This window comes from Buceros rhinoceros, unplaced genomic scaffold (genome assembly GCF_000710305.1).
Source record: "Buceros rhinoceros silvestris isolate BGI_N320 unplaced genomic scaffold, ASM71030v1 scaffold18117, whole genome shotgun sequence".
NCBI classification, from domain to species: Eukaryota; Metazoa; Chordata; class Aves; order Bucerotiformes; family Bucerotidae; genus Buceros; species Buceros rhinoceros.
In genome coordinates this window covers 10,562-25,786 of record NW_010422960.1, presented here as the reverse complement: position 1 = coordinate 25,786, position 15,225 = coordinate 10,562, and the positions used below count along the sequence as shown (strand labels likewise).

General features: G+C 41.8%; 1 protein-coding gene across 1 annotated transcript; it reads left to right on the top strand.

Moving 5' to 3' along the window:
* Positions 1-527: 527 nt before the first annotated feature.
* On the top strand, positions 528-11,350 carry LOC104497052 (tyrosine-protein kinase RYK). The gene is made up of 5 exons (XM_010140264.1): positions 528-661; positions 2,407-2,516; positions 5,428-5,587; positions 9,732-9,868; positions 10,707-11,350. The coding sequence occupies exons 1-5, from the start codon at positions 578-580 to the stop codon at positions 10,816-10,818; spliced, it is 603 nt and encodes a 200-aa protein (XP_010138566.1). The 5' UTR covers positions 528-577; the 3' UTR covers positions 10,819-11,350.
* The last annotated feature ends 3,875 nt before the right edge of the window (positions 11,351-15,225 follow it).

The following is a 15,225-nucleotide window of genomic DNA, read 5'->3' as shown; positions in this document are numbered from 1 at the left end:
GATGGGGACTCCACCACCTCCCTGGGCAGCCTGTTCCAATGCTTCATAACCCTCACTGTAAAGAAATTTTTCCTAATATCCAACCTAAACCTACCCCAGTGCAACTGAAGGCTGTTTCTTCTAGTCTTTTCAGTTGTTACATGGGAGAAGAGACCGACCCCCACCTCACTACAACCTCTTGTCAGGTCATTGTAGAGAGTGATAAGGTCTCCCCTCAGCTTCCTCTTCCCCAGACTAAACAACTCCAGTTCCCTCAGCCGCTCCTCGTAAGACTTGTGGTCTTAGACCCCTCACCAGCTTTGTTGCCCTCCTCTGCACATGCTCCAGCACCTCAATGTCCTTCTTGAACTGAGGGGCCCAAAACTGGACACAGTGCTCAAGGTGCAGCCTCACCAGTGCTAAGTGCAGGGGAACAATCATAATGCAAGATTAAATGCTTTTCTTCAATGCTGAGTTACTTTTCGTACTGTGTTTAGGGATCAAGAGTAGTATTATCAAATATCAGGTTTTTCTCTCCCTGTCTTCCAGGAATCTGCTACCTATCACTCATGTCTCTATAGAAGAGGGAGAGAAACCAATGGTGCTGCTGCCATACATGAACTGGGGGAACCTTAAACTGTTCTTGCGACAGTGCAAGCTGGTAGAGGCCAACAATCCTCAGGTATGCTCAGAAATCTGTGGCTTCTTGCCCATTAAACTTAGACTGGGTTTGTCATCTATGTAAGTGCCTTAAAAGAAGTAATTGTGGTATTCACCTGTTCTGTTGTGACAATGAGAGAACTGGCAGGCAGGTTCCCTAGCAAGTGTTTGTCTTGATTCATACAAGGAACACGTTCTTGGCTGTGCTTATCACAAACATTCAGAGGGCATGAAGCTTGAGTTAAGCTCTGATTAGGGGAGTAGCAGATATTTGAATACATCTTTAAAAAAATAGGGAAAATGGTATATGGTTGTGGATTTAAGTTAGAATACGCAGGGGAAATTGCATATGGAGAAATATCAGATGTACTCATTTTAATTTGGTATAATTGATTATCCCTTTAATTACTTAGTTCTTAATTATAGTAAGCATGAAACACTTCTATTAAAGTGCTGCTGTAGATTTGCTATTAAATAAAATAACTGGATTTCTTTAACTTTAGATACTAAAGAAAGCAATCTTTTTTGTTACTGCTGTGGTTGCTCTTTAGCATTCATAACTTTTCTGTGTTTCAATGGAAGCTGTTACGTGTATTTCATGAGAAGTGAGAAAGAAAATATTCCTAGATGAGAACATGTTTTGCTTATTTTTAAAACTCTGAGTACCAGTTTAGCGATGAATGTGTGTACGTAGTAAAACTATCACTCTTTTCAGGATTACCTTGTCTTTTCTTCAACATCACCTTGGTTTGGCCTCTGTCTTTAGACTAAATCAAGCACAAAATGAAATCTTGTTTCATGAGGTCAGCATTTGCCCCTCTTAGGTACCAGATTTCAGTCTAGAAAGGACAGCCTGCCTTTGTTAATTTACAAGTTGAGATAAACTGCTAGGACCTTTAATTTTTATTTCACTTTTTTTGCTGCTTCATCTGAGTTATAAATCCCTATGTAGTGCACCAATATCCCTTTCCAAGAATTTAAGCAGAAATGGTGTTTATAATCTGTATTATATCAAACAGGAGTTGCTTCTTAGTAACTAGGTATGACTGTACTTAACTACCCCAAAAATGGGGCATTTGGTGTCTGAGATACATATTTTAAGATGGAACTTTTCTACAAATACTTATAGCAAACCCTTGCATTTTCTGAGATAATACATTACCGTTGTTCTTAGAAACAATCGGTAAGGGAGAAGCCAGTTAATTACTGTTTTAATTTAGTATTTGGTTTATTTTAACACCCATCTTGCAAACTTCAGTGTATCCACCTGAAGTTTAAGAAACACTATAAAAATGCAAGAGGGAACCCAAGGTATAAATATGTGCAAGGGTTTAGTTTATATAGGACTGTGATATTGTAAAAGTAGATGGAGCAACAGCCTTTGACAGTAGTTCTCAGCAACAGCTGGCAACAAAAATTTTGACTGCTGTTGGTGCTCTGCTGCCCGGAAATGGGTTGGTTTCCAGGGAAACAGAAGGAAGTGTAGTAAAATAGACCATTTTTGCCCACGTTCACCGCTGATCAAAGGAAATGCTGCATAGCAGTGAGGTAGTTGCATATTGGAAACATTTGCCCTGGCATGTCAAAAAAAAAAAAAGTTAAAATTTAGAATAAGGAGTCTTCGTAAGTTTTCAACAGGTAGTAGGTACTGGAAACCATCAGCCACTAAAAGTGAGGGGGGGGAGGCACTAGAATACGACAAAACCACTAACCTCGCGGGCACTGGGCTTGCAGGTTTGCTATGATTGTTGTTCTGTGCTCTTGCAGGCAATTTCCCAGCAGGATCTTGTACATATGGCTATTCAGATTGCCTGCGGAATGAGTTATTTGGCCCGACGGGAGGTCATTCACAAAGACCTGGCTGCTAGAAACTGTGTGTAAGTATCCGTGGGGAAGAGTCATTGTGCAGACAATGCTCTGTCAGTAGCTAGAACTAGGATGAGCTTTCTCTGGTTGACCTGATCTCTACTTCAAAATATGCTGCTGTTTGGTTCTTTCCAAATTTTGAGTGAACAGTTTTTTCAGTGAAGTTTTCCTCTAAATATAAGGTGAGCCAGAAAGTAGAGTTTTCAAGGAAGCAGAACATCCTCATCTTAAATACTTCTGCTAGGTTTTGTCTATCTCTTTAAAGGCTTGAAAAAAAGTAAAGCTTCCCTTAAGCTTTAATGAGAACTTGGTAGTTGATAAATGGATAGATTTTTCTATGAAGCTGGAGGGTTTTTTTTTTTTTTAAAAAAAGAGCTTAATAGTTTTGTTAGTTGGTAATTTCTTAGCTGTCAAATGGTGGGTATATACGAATGTGCTTCGTAATGGTAGGAATGCCAAAGTAGGGTTTGAGAGTATCTTCTAACTGAAATGTGCCCTCCGAATGTAGTGAATGAGGTGTTTGGAGGCTTTCTATAAACCAGATCGCTCAGAGACCACCAATTGTGCTCATTCTGTATTTGCTTTATTACCTAATAAGGGGAAACACAAAACACCTAAACTTGACTAAACAGCTGAAAATATCAAAAGGAGCAGTTAGTCTATGAGCTTAGTTTTATGGTAATCTGCAAATAATGTCATAATTCCAGTAACACAGTTACTTCTCAGAATTCAAGACCATGTCTGAACCCTTGAATTGAAGTTCATGATTTGGAGAGGCACTCCTACTTTTGCTAGGCTGCTGGTGTCTTAGAGATCTGGCTCAACAATTAATAGTGATGTGTGATTCACATTCCCCACACCAGGATAGGTCCTGCTCCTGAAATTGGGACAACTTTTGTCCCTTGTGTTTCTGTCCACAAAATCACTTGGTCCTCTCAGATGCACATTCTTTAAACATCCCACATGAGCCTACAAAGCCTCCGATGTTGCATCCAGAGGGCTGAGAAGTAAAGCCGGATGACACTTAAGCATTCATGCATGCTTAAGCACTTAAGACACTTAAGCATGCATGAAGCAAATGCTAGGACAGAGGGAGCAGTGAGAGCCACCCTGAAGCTATCCCTTGTGCTTTTGAGCTGGTGCCACCAAGCTTGTCCAGGGAGAATCTTTCCCGGTTCTAGCGCTACATAAGGGTGCTCGGTTTGATAAAGTTCCTGAGAAACTCCATTTCTAATTCCTATTGCTTTTCCTCTCTGCCTCACGTGTTAGGGGAGAAGTGGTACCACAGGAGACAAAGGTTGTAAATAGTGCTCCAGGGAAACTACCTTGTGATAACCTCTGATTTCTGTGCAGTGAATTAATAGCCTAGTGGCATCGCTGTGCAGAGGGTTGGCAGTCCAGACCACTTGCCTTCTTGCTCCCCTGGGGCAAAATCCAGCTTCACTTCAGTTGCGATATGTGTGATCTCAAGTGCTGGCAATAAAAGTCAAGTCATAGTGCACCTCACGCTGCTGCTCCTTGGGAAGTCCAGGCAGGAGCTGAGCTCACAGATCTGTCAGTCTGTGCTTTAGTACAAGAAATCCTGGGCTAACATTAGGTTTTTCTAAAGGAAGAAGAGGGTGCCTGTAGCCAGGATCCCTTGAAGAGCTTTTGTTCATCTGCCACCCCTTTGTTCCCCAGGTCTGGGGAGGAGTTTTTATGAAGCATATCAGACTTGTATAAGTACCTGTGCCCTGATTTTGGGAAGGGAGACAGGCTTGCAGTGATCTTGGCGGGTTTGTTAAGGGAGAAGATACTTTTGGTCTAATGTGCCCATGGCACAGTTGGGCCAAATCAAACTGGATATAAGGATTACACAAGTCAGAGCTCTAATCAATGGGGATTTACCCTTTGTACTGTACTTATTTACAGACAGGTCTTCTAGGAATTTCTTTTTAAGAGTGATGAGAGATGGAAATTTCCTGGTCAATGAATTTTGAGGCCAATGAACTGACCTAAAAGTGCGTAGAAATGGGGTAAATAAGAAGGCATTTGAGATAGTGAAACAGGAAACACACAGATTGAGCATTTTTACTTATTTTTTCTCATCAAAACAAATAATTGACAAGATGAAAAGACAGCAAATGCCATTTCATTTTGTTTCTCCTAACCCAATGTTGTTTCTGGTTTTTTTGTCACAAGATGTTAAAGCCAGCATCTTTCCCGTATTCTGAAGTCAGCTGTTGATGAGAACATTGAACTTTATTACACACTTCAAGTTAAAAAGAATATGAATTAACATTGTGGGGTGGCGGGGGGGAGGGAGAAGTCAGTAGGCTCTCCATGTGCTTTTTTGAGTCGTTTTTTGTTGTTTGAAATTAATTTTTCCTTAGCCAATATCCTATTTATGAAACAGTCAGAATTAATATCGCTCGTTGAGGGCGATAAATAACATCTTACCAGATAGCTTGGTTAGAGAGAAGCTTTTAGGCCACAAATAATATTGGTTGCTTTAACAAGATATTACTAGATCTTGTTTTGCTTAGATCTTTGGCTCATTATTGCTACACAGGTACCATAGCTAAAATTGTTTCATTGACCTGATAGGGGATCTTCAAGAGAGTAGGAGTAATTTAAGGAAGTTGTTTGTCTGCTTTAACTGTATTTTTTTGCACTTGTAAATGTTTAATTTTATTTACTCTAAGACTGCTGATTTTTCTAGTGTTTATCTGTTAATGCAGAGTAAATACGTTCTTTGATAATAATTGATAATCACACAATAAGCATGTCTTGATCTGGAAGGTTGCCAGCCCTTTGAAATGTTGATAGGGTGATTAGTGTTCCCCAATTAAATACCGAGTCTGAAGCTTAAGGTTGAGCATAAATATTTTCTGTGAAACTGAAATGACAAGTTTGCTGAATACTTCTGTTCTTTTAAATTAGCATTGACGATGCACTTCAGGTTAAGATTACAGACAACGCGCTATCTCGAGACCTATTTCCTATGGACTACCATTGCCTGGGAGATAATGAAAACAGACCAGTTCGATGGATGGCTCTTGAAAGCCTGGTTAACAATGAATTTTCCAGTGCTAGTGATGTGGTAAGTGGTTTTGTTTGGTTGGGTTTTTTCTCTTACATTTTGTAAATGCATTTTGTTGACATTTTGCTCTTATTTTCAGCCATTGAAGACTCATGGCATTGAATAGGTAACAGTGATTTGTGCAGAACAGCATCTATAAACCTGTTTCCAGCATTTGCTGCTCATGGCAGATAGTGTAAAGGTCAAGCAGGCCCTTCTTGCATGGCAAGATTGTCCATTGCACGTTGTTCTGCTTGGTCGTGTTAGCAGAAAAGATTGTCAGCAATCTGTATTGGGACTTGTCTGCTAGGTGAATGAACGTCATCTAGAGCCCACAACGGAGTATTTCAGTTGCAGTCTCGCAGATGGAGAAAAGAGGGAAGGATTGCTTCGCTTGACCTACTGGCTATGCTTACGTTAACACAGTGCGTGCTGCTGATGCGTTCAGTTTGTTCACCAGGACCCCCAGGTCTCTTCCACAAAGCTGCGTTCTAGACGGTCAGCCCCATCCAGTCCTGGTGCATGGAGCTATTCCTTCCCAAATGCAGGACTCCACGTTTGCTTTCCTTGAACTTTGTGGTTTCTGTCATCCCGTTTCTCCAGCTTCTTGGGGACCTTCTGCAGAGCATTGTCCTCAAGCCTGTCAGCCCCTCTGCCTGGATTGGATTGGTATCATCCACAAAATTCCTGAGAGCCTAGCTTTTTAATGAAGATAGAACAGTATTGATTCCTGAGCAATGCCACCAGTAACCAGCTGCTAGGTGGCCTACTACTGCTAGTAACAGCAATTTTAGCCCAGCAGTCCAGCCATTTTAATGTCAACATCTCACCAATTTGGTATAACGATGCTGCGCAAGATAGTGTCAGAGGCCTTACTGAAATCGAGGTGAACATCCATTGCTCACCCTGTGTCCACTAACACTGTCTTCTCAGCAAAGAACTAGTCTGGTTAGTCAGGCACAATTTGCCCTTGATAAATCCATGCTGGCGGTTCCCAGACACCTTTATGCTTTGTATGCATTGAAGTGACTTCTAGGATCCTGTGCTCCCCGACATTAGCAGGAGCCAATGTTAGACTACCTGGCCCGTAGTTCCCTGGATCTCACCTGTTCAAGAGGCTGCCTTTTTTCCAGTTGTCAGCATCCTCCCCAGTTTCTGGTGGCCTCTCAAAGATGATGAGAGCAGCATTGCAATGACTTCAGTCTGCTCCCTCAGTATTCTTGGATGCATCCTGCCTGGTACAGTGTTCTGGTGTGTATGGACTTGGCTTCAGTGCAGCCTAAATGTTTTCCTCTCAGTTTTTCTCAATAGTTTAACTCTGCTGAGCCCTGGTTTTCCAAACTCCATCCTTGCCTGCTGATGATTTGAATGTATTCCTCCAGAATCACAACATCATTTTATTTGGAAGAGACCTTTAAGATCATTGATCCAACCATTCACCCAGCACTGCCAGTTCATCACTAAACCATGTCTCTAAACACCACATCTATATGTCTTCTAAACACCTCCAGGGATGGGGACTCTACCACCTCCCTGGGCAGCCTGTTCCAAGGCTTCACAACCCTCTCTGTAAAGAAATTTTTCTCAATATCAGCCTAAATCTCCTCTGGTGCAACTTGAGACCATTTCCTCTTGTCCTGTCACTTGTTACTTAGAAGAGACTGACTCCCACCTCACTACAACCTCCTTTCAGGTAGTTGTAGAGAGCAATAAGGTCTCCCCTCAGCCTCCTGTTCTCCAGCCTAAACAACCCCAGTTCCCTCAGCTACTCCTCATAGAACTTGTGCTCTAGACACTTCACTAGCTTCATTGCCCCTCCTCTGGACACGCTCCAGCGCCTCAATGTCCTTCTTGACCTGTTTTTGGACAGTTTCGAACTACCGTCCAAAACTGTACACAGTATTCGAGGGGTAGCCTCACCAGTGCCAATTACAATGGGCAATGACTGTCCTGGTCCTGCTGGCCACACTATTTCTGATACAAGCCAGGATGCTGTTGGCCTTCTTGGCCACCTGGGCTTCTCCTGCTTTCACCTTGTCTTCTCTTGGTGTCTGAACATAGTCAGTGTATCCATGGTGGTCTACCATGCTTGCTCAACTTCCTGTGCATCAGAAGGGACTGTTCTTGTGCTTACAGGAGCTTGTCCTTGAAGATCAACCTGTGGTAATTAAGAGTGCTAATTACTGGTAAACCACTTGCCCTTATGATTTTTGTCTTCCTGCTCAGGGAGTGTTTTCTTCGGTAGTGACGCTTTCCTTAACATGGCTACATCCAGAGATAGTAACCTGCATCTTAAAATGTGCTAGCTTAGCTCTACTCCAGAAATACTTCTGTTCTCATTGAAAAATGTGTGGGGTTTTGTGTTATACCAAACTTGAAGACAGAACAGGAAACAGAAGTTGCCCGTAAAAGCATGTTTTTATAATACTAAATGGGATCAATTATATGGTGATTTCTTACTCTTTTTTTCTTAATAAAATCTGGAATATGAAAGCTTTTGCTGTTCATAAAGGCTGGACTTGGAAATAAAGTTATGTAACACTGGCAGTGAAATGTAGAATTTTATTAGGATGAAGGCACTTCAGTGTCAGTGTCAGAAAACTCTAGTGCAGGTCAGCATGCATGCCCTCTCCTTTTTGCATTTTATAGGCATAAATGCAGCCTAAGACATTGTTCTTAACTTTGCATATGTAGCTGAGTTTTGCAGTGTGCAAAAATGGACAGTTTTTCTGGGTGCAGAAAACAGTGTCTGCCCCAAATATCATCTTTGTGTTTACCGTGACGCTTTTCACAAACAGAGTGTACTGTTTGTCTGCTCGCTGGGAATCAATCTAGTTATCAGTGTATATTCCTTACAGCTGGAGATGAAGTGGTGTCTGTTAAGATGCGATTGGCATCTGTTCTAGACTTGTTCTTTTGGATGCATATTTAAAAATGGGTTTGCTGGCTTGAAACATTCTTAATGTGTTTGTCCTCTGCCAACAGTTGTATCAGTCAGCCGAAGCATAGAAAAGTAAAACATGATCCCTGTTCCATTTTGCTTCTGTGGTTTTTCTCTCTGGGCATCTCTTTATGCCGTTTTTATGCAGCTACTCATTGGATTAGAAATAGCTGTATTCTCAAAGTAGTTTTGCTTGAATCACCCTTGATTCTCATGTTCGAAGTACACCACCACTTCTCCCTCAGCATTTTTCTTAACTGCCAATAAAAAGGATGTCCTCCCCTGCCTTCCCACACTGCTAAGAGATGGCTGTTCAGAGTCGGGCTGCATCTCTGCCCCTGTCATTCTCCACCTCTGAGCTTCCCATCGGTGTCCCCTGACAGTATCCTTTAGTTAAGGCTTTGGTCGAGGCAGGGGCGGGATTTCTTTTTATTAAAACCAAGGCTCTTTTGAGGCTTGCAGAATCCTGCCCCTTTTTAAATCATGATGCACTTGTAACTTCAGCAGTGAATCATCAGTGTGCAGAGTTGGCACCATCTGTGTTTTGTCTCTTGATGTCAGCTAGTAAATCATTTTATTTGTACTGTGCTTGCACATGGGTTTGGTTTTTTTTTTATTTTCATCACCTTGAGCTTCTTTTGGCAAGTGTTGTCAGCTGAATGTGTTGAGTGCTGATCCAACACATAAAACCTCAGGTTTACTGAGGTGAAATCTTTATTTTTCTTGAGAGATCTACTCCTGAAAATATACTCAAAATACACAGATGACTTTGGTTTAAAAAATGATGGTTTCATTCAGTCTACTTTCCTGAACCTTTGAATTTCAGACCTTTTTTGAGGAATTTTGTGAGGTATTTTGAAGAGATAAAAGGTAATATATTTTTTTTCCCCCAAAACAGTGGTTTAGTGTTTAATATTCCTTAGATTTGTTCAGTGTTTTGAAATGCCATCATGGAAAAGTGCAGTAAATACGTTATTTTTTTTTAAGCACATAAATCTTAGTGCACGAAGATTTTAATTTTTGTTTCACTTAACACCTGTTCTGTGATCCTTAATTGTCCCTGTTCAAGACAAAGTATTGTCTTATTGAACTTGGAAATATATAACATTTATGTAAAGCTTTCTTAATCTATGCAGTCTTATAAATGACAGATGTTGTGAAATGACTGAAGGAGCTCTGAAAATTCAGCATGTTCCAATAATGCCGTATGTTATTTCTTTTTAGTGGGCCTTCGGAGTAACACTGTGGGAACTGATGACTTTAGGGCAGACCCCATATGTCGACATTGACCCCTTTGAGATGGCTGCTTATTTAAAGGATGGCTATCGAATAGCTCAGCCAATCAACTGCCCCGATGAACTGTAAGTGTGTGTTTTTGGAGACAAGATAAAACATTTGTTTGTAACTAGTATGTTAAGCCAAATCAATGAAAGAGCCAGGTTTGCCGCCTTCTGCCTCTTTATTCTGCCTTTTAAACAAACCCTGGTGTAAGTATTTATGTGGCTTCAGTAACCTATGTCAAGCAGCTTGGGCTAAAATGGAATGGTCTTTGTTTTGGAGTTTCACTTAATCCTGACCCAACTCTTTTTGTTACTCTGACACATGGGGGAAATGGGGTTGACGAGCAGGATAGGAGGAGAGAGGGAAAGGAGCCAGGGTTTTTCAGCTTGGCGTTTGTGGGGCTGCAATGGAAGCTACTGGGTTTGTAGGTAGAGGGAATCTCTGTTCTCTCAGCAAGACTCTGGAGAAGTACTGTGTGTAGTGGAGTTAAATGGCAGTGCTTGTGGTGTTTATTCATAATTGTAATGCTGTAGGAGAATGCAAGTGCATAGGCACTACCTTCTGCCTCACGTGTTCTTACAAATCCCCTTTCCATAAACCTACCGCAGAAAAACACTGAATTATGCTTTTACAATAGTTGAGCAGTTTCTGATGAAGTATGTATTGGTTCCTCCTGGATTGCCTCTGACTTGTATCCTAAATCAAACCAGCACTTCCAGTCACAGCACATTCATTGATAATTCCAGGTGTCTGTCTTCTGAAGGAGTTGTTCAGCATTGTCTATCAGAAGATACAGGGTTCCTTTTCTCTTTCTGGTCAGCAGATTTTCTAGTGACAAATGTTGTTTTTCCCTTTCAGGTTTGGACTGTCGTTGCCTGGCTTACGTTCTCATGTCTTCCATTTGTCTTTGTCTTGCAGGTTTGCTGTGATGGCCTGCTGTTGGGCCTTAGATCCTGAAGAAAGACCCAAGTTTCAGCAGCTGGTGCAATGTCTAACTGAATTCCATGCAGCATTAGGAGCCTACGTCTGAAACCGCAGAAGAAGATCCAGTTCGCTGATTGGGAGAAGGCATGGCATATGTCTGCAGCTCCATGCATCACTCAGACTCACACACGTGATGTGTATAAAGCCAGCACCAAAGGGAGAAAGCACTTCTTCCAAAACACTGTGCCTTAGAATGCCTTAGTAGTCTGAGGGTTTTTTTGTAAGACCTCTTGATCTTGAATATTTTCTAGATATCACTTTTGCTAAGTTAAATCAAGACCTTTTTATTTGCCATCAGGAATTTTAAAGTGTAGTGATAGTGAATTTAAACACAAGATTTGGATGGACTTTGCACTCTTACAACAGACACACAATTTTTTTGAGGGGTATATGGAACTGGTAGAAAAGTGAGGATAGGGGAAATGAATGCAAAAGCCACACTGCAGAAAATTTTCCCTACTTTTTAAGTATGTTGAAAGTGAATCTTCCTGACCAGCTCTAGTGTTTGTACTTATATGTATCTGGAATAGCTTTTTAGTATCAAGTTCTTCTATTTTGAGACAACAGCACATTGTGGTTAGATCCACAAGCGGCATCTTACTTTAACTCATTCACAAATGTTTTTTGGAAAAGCTGGTCTTCAGGATACAATATCTCCTTTTTAAAGCAGTAAATGATTATGTAAAAGTGATCCCAGTTTACCTCATACCGAGAGTAGTAAAGGTGGGGTAGAAGTGGTGCCCCTTCTTTCAGATAAAAGGCTGATGTGATTTTAAAAATGGTTTTATGTGCTAAGTAGAGGCCTTCAGAGAAGTGCCAAAGCAGCCCTTGTGTGGGAGTCTTTCACCTGGATTGCAGTTTCTCTTTTTCAGAAAGGTACTGTTTTTTTTTTTTATGGGCTTATATGGCCTGAAATAGGCATAAATATATAAATATATATTTGTAAAGACACTTGCAGAGTAAAGAATGTTTTTCTATTACATCTAATGTGAAAGCTTCGTCCCTCACATTGCCCTGTGTATTGAACATACAGGTTGGTGGTTGTTGCTGGGCTGATGTTGGCATGAAGACAAGGTGGATTGCCTGCCTCCCTCCATGCTGAACTAATCCCTGAGACTTGATATATTGTCCCTCTGCCTTCTTTAACCCAAACATCCATTCCACCCCAAGTTATTTTGAGCTGAACATTACTTAAGAGGACCGGAAAAGGTATTTCAGGAAAACATGTGATAATCTATTGATTCAGCCTTGGTAACTTTCATATTCTACATTAACAAAAGTTATTTGTAGAATAACTTCCAGTTTTCCAAGTGAAGTGTGGGTTGCATCTTCTACGTGGTGGTACCATTGGGCAGGTTGCACTTTAGCACAATGTGAAACATGAAGAATTGCCTTTTGTCTTACACCATCTTCAAAGGAAAACACCCATAGCCACAAGTGTGTGTGCAGCTGCATGGTTGGGAGCGTTGCCCTGACAGGCTCCATAGCGACTGTAGCATTTTAGGAGACTCTGGTCTGCAAGTATGAGCAGCTGGATTTCGCTGTGTTGTGCAGCTGGATTAGGCTGTGTCATGCAGATGTGGAACTTGTGTTCTCTCCAGAGTTCTGAAACTTGCTGAGGAAAATTAATCCTTTCTAATTAATATCACATGAGGCAGTACTTTGTGCGGTCTGTTCTCGGTCTCACAGGCTGCCCCTTAGCAATGCCAAGCTAAAATGGAGTGTCTCTCAAAATGCAGGAGCTTTCCTGTCTGTACTTCAGTGTTAGTTATCTGTGGCTAGTGAACCAAGTCTGGCTTTGTCCTAGAAGGAAATTTTCCTGCTGGCTCAAATTTGAGCATATTATGATAGCCTGTGTTTGCCTGAATCAATTAAAACTGTTTTCATTTGACTGCCTTTGAAGTCACTGACTTTGGGGATAGCAGTAAGGCTTTGGTTGTGTGGAATTCTGTGGTGTCTTTCCTTTCTGACCCAGGGAACCTACTCTGTGTCAGTACTTGTTTATGGTAACTTGGCTGGTAAACTATCAGAGGCAGTGTTACTCCTGTCCAGGTCTCTGTTAGGATGGTATCTACAGAGGTCAAGGCTGTAAAATTCACTTGAGATTGGAAAACAGCCCAGGGTGAAAAAGGGATGTGTATTGTATGTGCTTCACAGGCTAGAGACATGTGCATGCAAGATGTTAAATCTTGCAAAATCTGTTTGCTTCTGATACAGGTATCTGAAGTGATATCTAACTGCTATGGTCTTGTCGTGATTTAACCTGGCAGGCAGCTGAACACCACACAGCTGCTCATTCACTCCCCACCCCACAGTAGCATGAAAGAAAAGTAGTATTTGTGGATCGAGATAAAGACAGTTTAATAGGACAGAAAAGGAAGGGAAAATAATAATGACAGAAGAAATAAGAATATACAAAACCAAGTGATGCACCTGCTCACCACTCACCTGATGCCCAGCCAGCTCCTAAGCAGCTGGTCCCTGGCCAGCTTTCCCCCTGGTTTATATACTGAGTGTGACATCATCTGGTATGGAATATCCCCTCGGCCAGTTTGGGTCAGCTGTCCTGGCTCTGTCTCTTCCCAGTTTCTTGTGCCCCACCCTGCCCCCCCAGCCTCTTCACTGGCAGGGCACCATGAGAAGCTGGAGAGTCCTTGACTTAGTGAACACTGCTTAGCTACAACTATAACATCAGTGTATTATCAACATTATTCTCATACTAAATCGAAAACATAGCACTGTACCAGCTGCTAGGAAGAAAATTAACTCTATCCCAGCAGATACCAGGACAGGTCTTGAGGTGGGTTAGGGATATTCTGCACTTCAAGCTGCTCTGCTCAATCAGCACAAGCTGTGGTAACTTGATTGTCAGCTTTCCCTTCAAGAGGATATTCCTTATCTGCTCCCAGAGGAGTGTACATGTCAGTAGAGTCTGAGAAGTGGTCCGGTGTTGCAGTAAGGCACAGAAACAATTATCAATTTTGGAAATTCTTATTTCATTTAAATATGCTTTCACCTACATGACTTAAAACTGAGATAGACACTTTGCGGATTGCAGAGCTACCTTGAGTAGATGCCTTGCAGGAATTTGTTGTACCTAAGATTACAAATGGCTTTCATGGTGGCATTTTTCTTCACTGCTGCTTGTGATATATCTTAGCTCCATGGCCTTTTAGGAAAGCTCTGGAAGAGCAGGTTCACTTGACTAGAAGATGGAAAATACAAACTTTCTGGAAGGAGAATGTCTTTGGTAGCCTCTACTCTTAAAGTACACAGAAAAGTCTCATTGTCTGAAGCTTTTCGATACCTATTACCTGAATACAAATACACACCCTCTTACCAAGATCCCAGGCACGGCACCATGTTTGACGCTGGAGAGGCATCAACATGTTGATAGTCCTCAGGTTTACAAAGTCCAGTGGCAGACTAGGATGGAGGAGTATTTTCTGTTGATGAGGGGTATGAAAGAAGAGCAGCTTCAATCTTTTTTGCCATGTCTGACTGAGCAGGAGGTAATGGGGGCTGGCAGAGAGGTACAACCTGTAGATTTGATGTATAGAAAAGATGTTTTATGTGTAGGAGAGCCAAATGTTAGGAGTTAAAGAAGAAAGCTGAGATAGCAGAGTGGAGGTAGACTACTACTCAGCACCCAACCATCTGGAGCACAAGAGCTCCCTGCTCTGGATTGTCTTTAAAAAATGATGTCACTGAAGACCTCCACAAGAGCCATTTCACTTGGAGTGCTGATGTTGAAACTATATGGGAAGTGTTGTGGAGAGGACTGAGAAAGCAGCTGTCAGTAGCTCTCTGGATGGGTTTAGAGACTAAAATGAGTAAACCATGTGGGATGAGAGTGAATTTTGGAAATTAATAGTACTCCTGTATGGAGGAAAAGCTAAAGGAGAGGCTTAATAGAGCAATAAAGGAAACGATATGAGAGTGACCCTTGGGAGAACTAGGTGGAGCATGACTGGTAGTGATCTAAGGAGGTAAAAGAACAGAAAGCTGTGGTTACGTTATAGGAAAGGGAGGAAACAGAGTTTCCTTTGTGGCTTCTGGATGGTCTTTTGTTGTTTCTCTTTTGGGGGGGATAAGAGAGGGAGATGCTTGAAGAAAACAGTAGGCAAGAAGAGGTAAAAGGCAAGAGGTGTTGAGCATTAAGTGCAGGATGTCATGGGGCTCCCTATAAAGGCATAGGTCAGGGTTGGTTGGGAGGACTTTATGATGGACTGGGGCTCCAGTGAAGGAGGAGATCGAATCATGGTGAGAGGGCTGAGAGCAGACAATTCATCAACAGTGATGGGTTGGGAGCTGTGGAGGTGCTAAATAAGGGATACGAAGGACACCTGGAAAGCAACATTGAGACAATGATTGCTCCATGGGCAGAGATGCCTTGGAGGATCAAAGCACTCTTCTTGGCTGTCTTGGCCAGCATTCATGTTCAGGTTGTCCT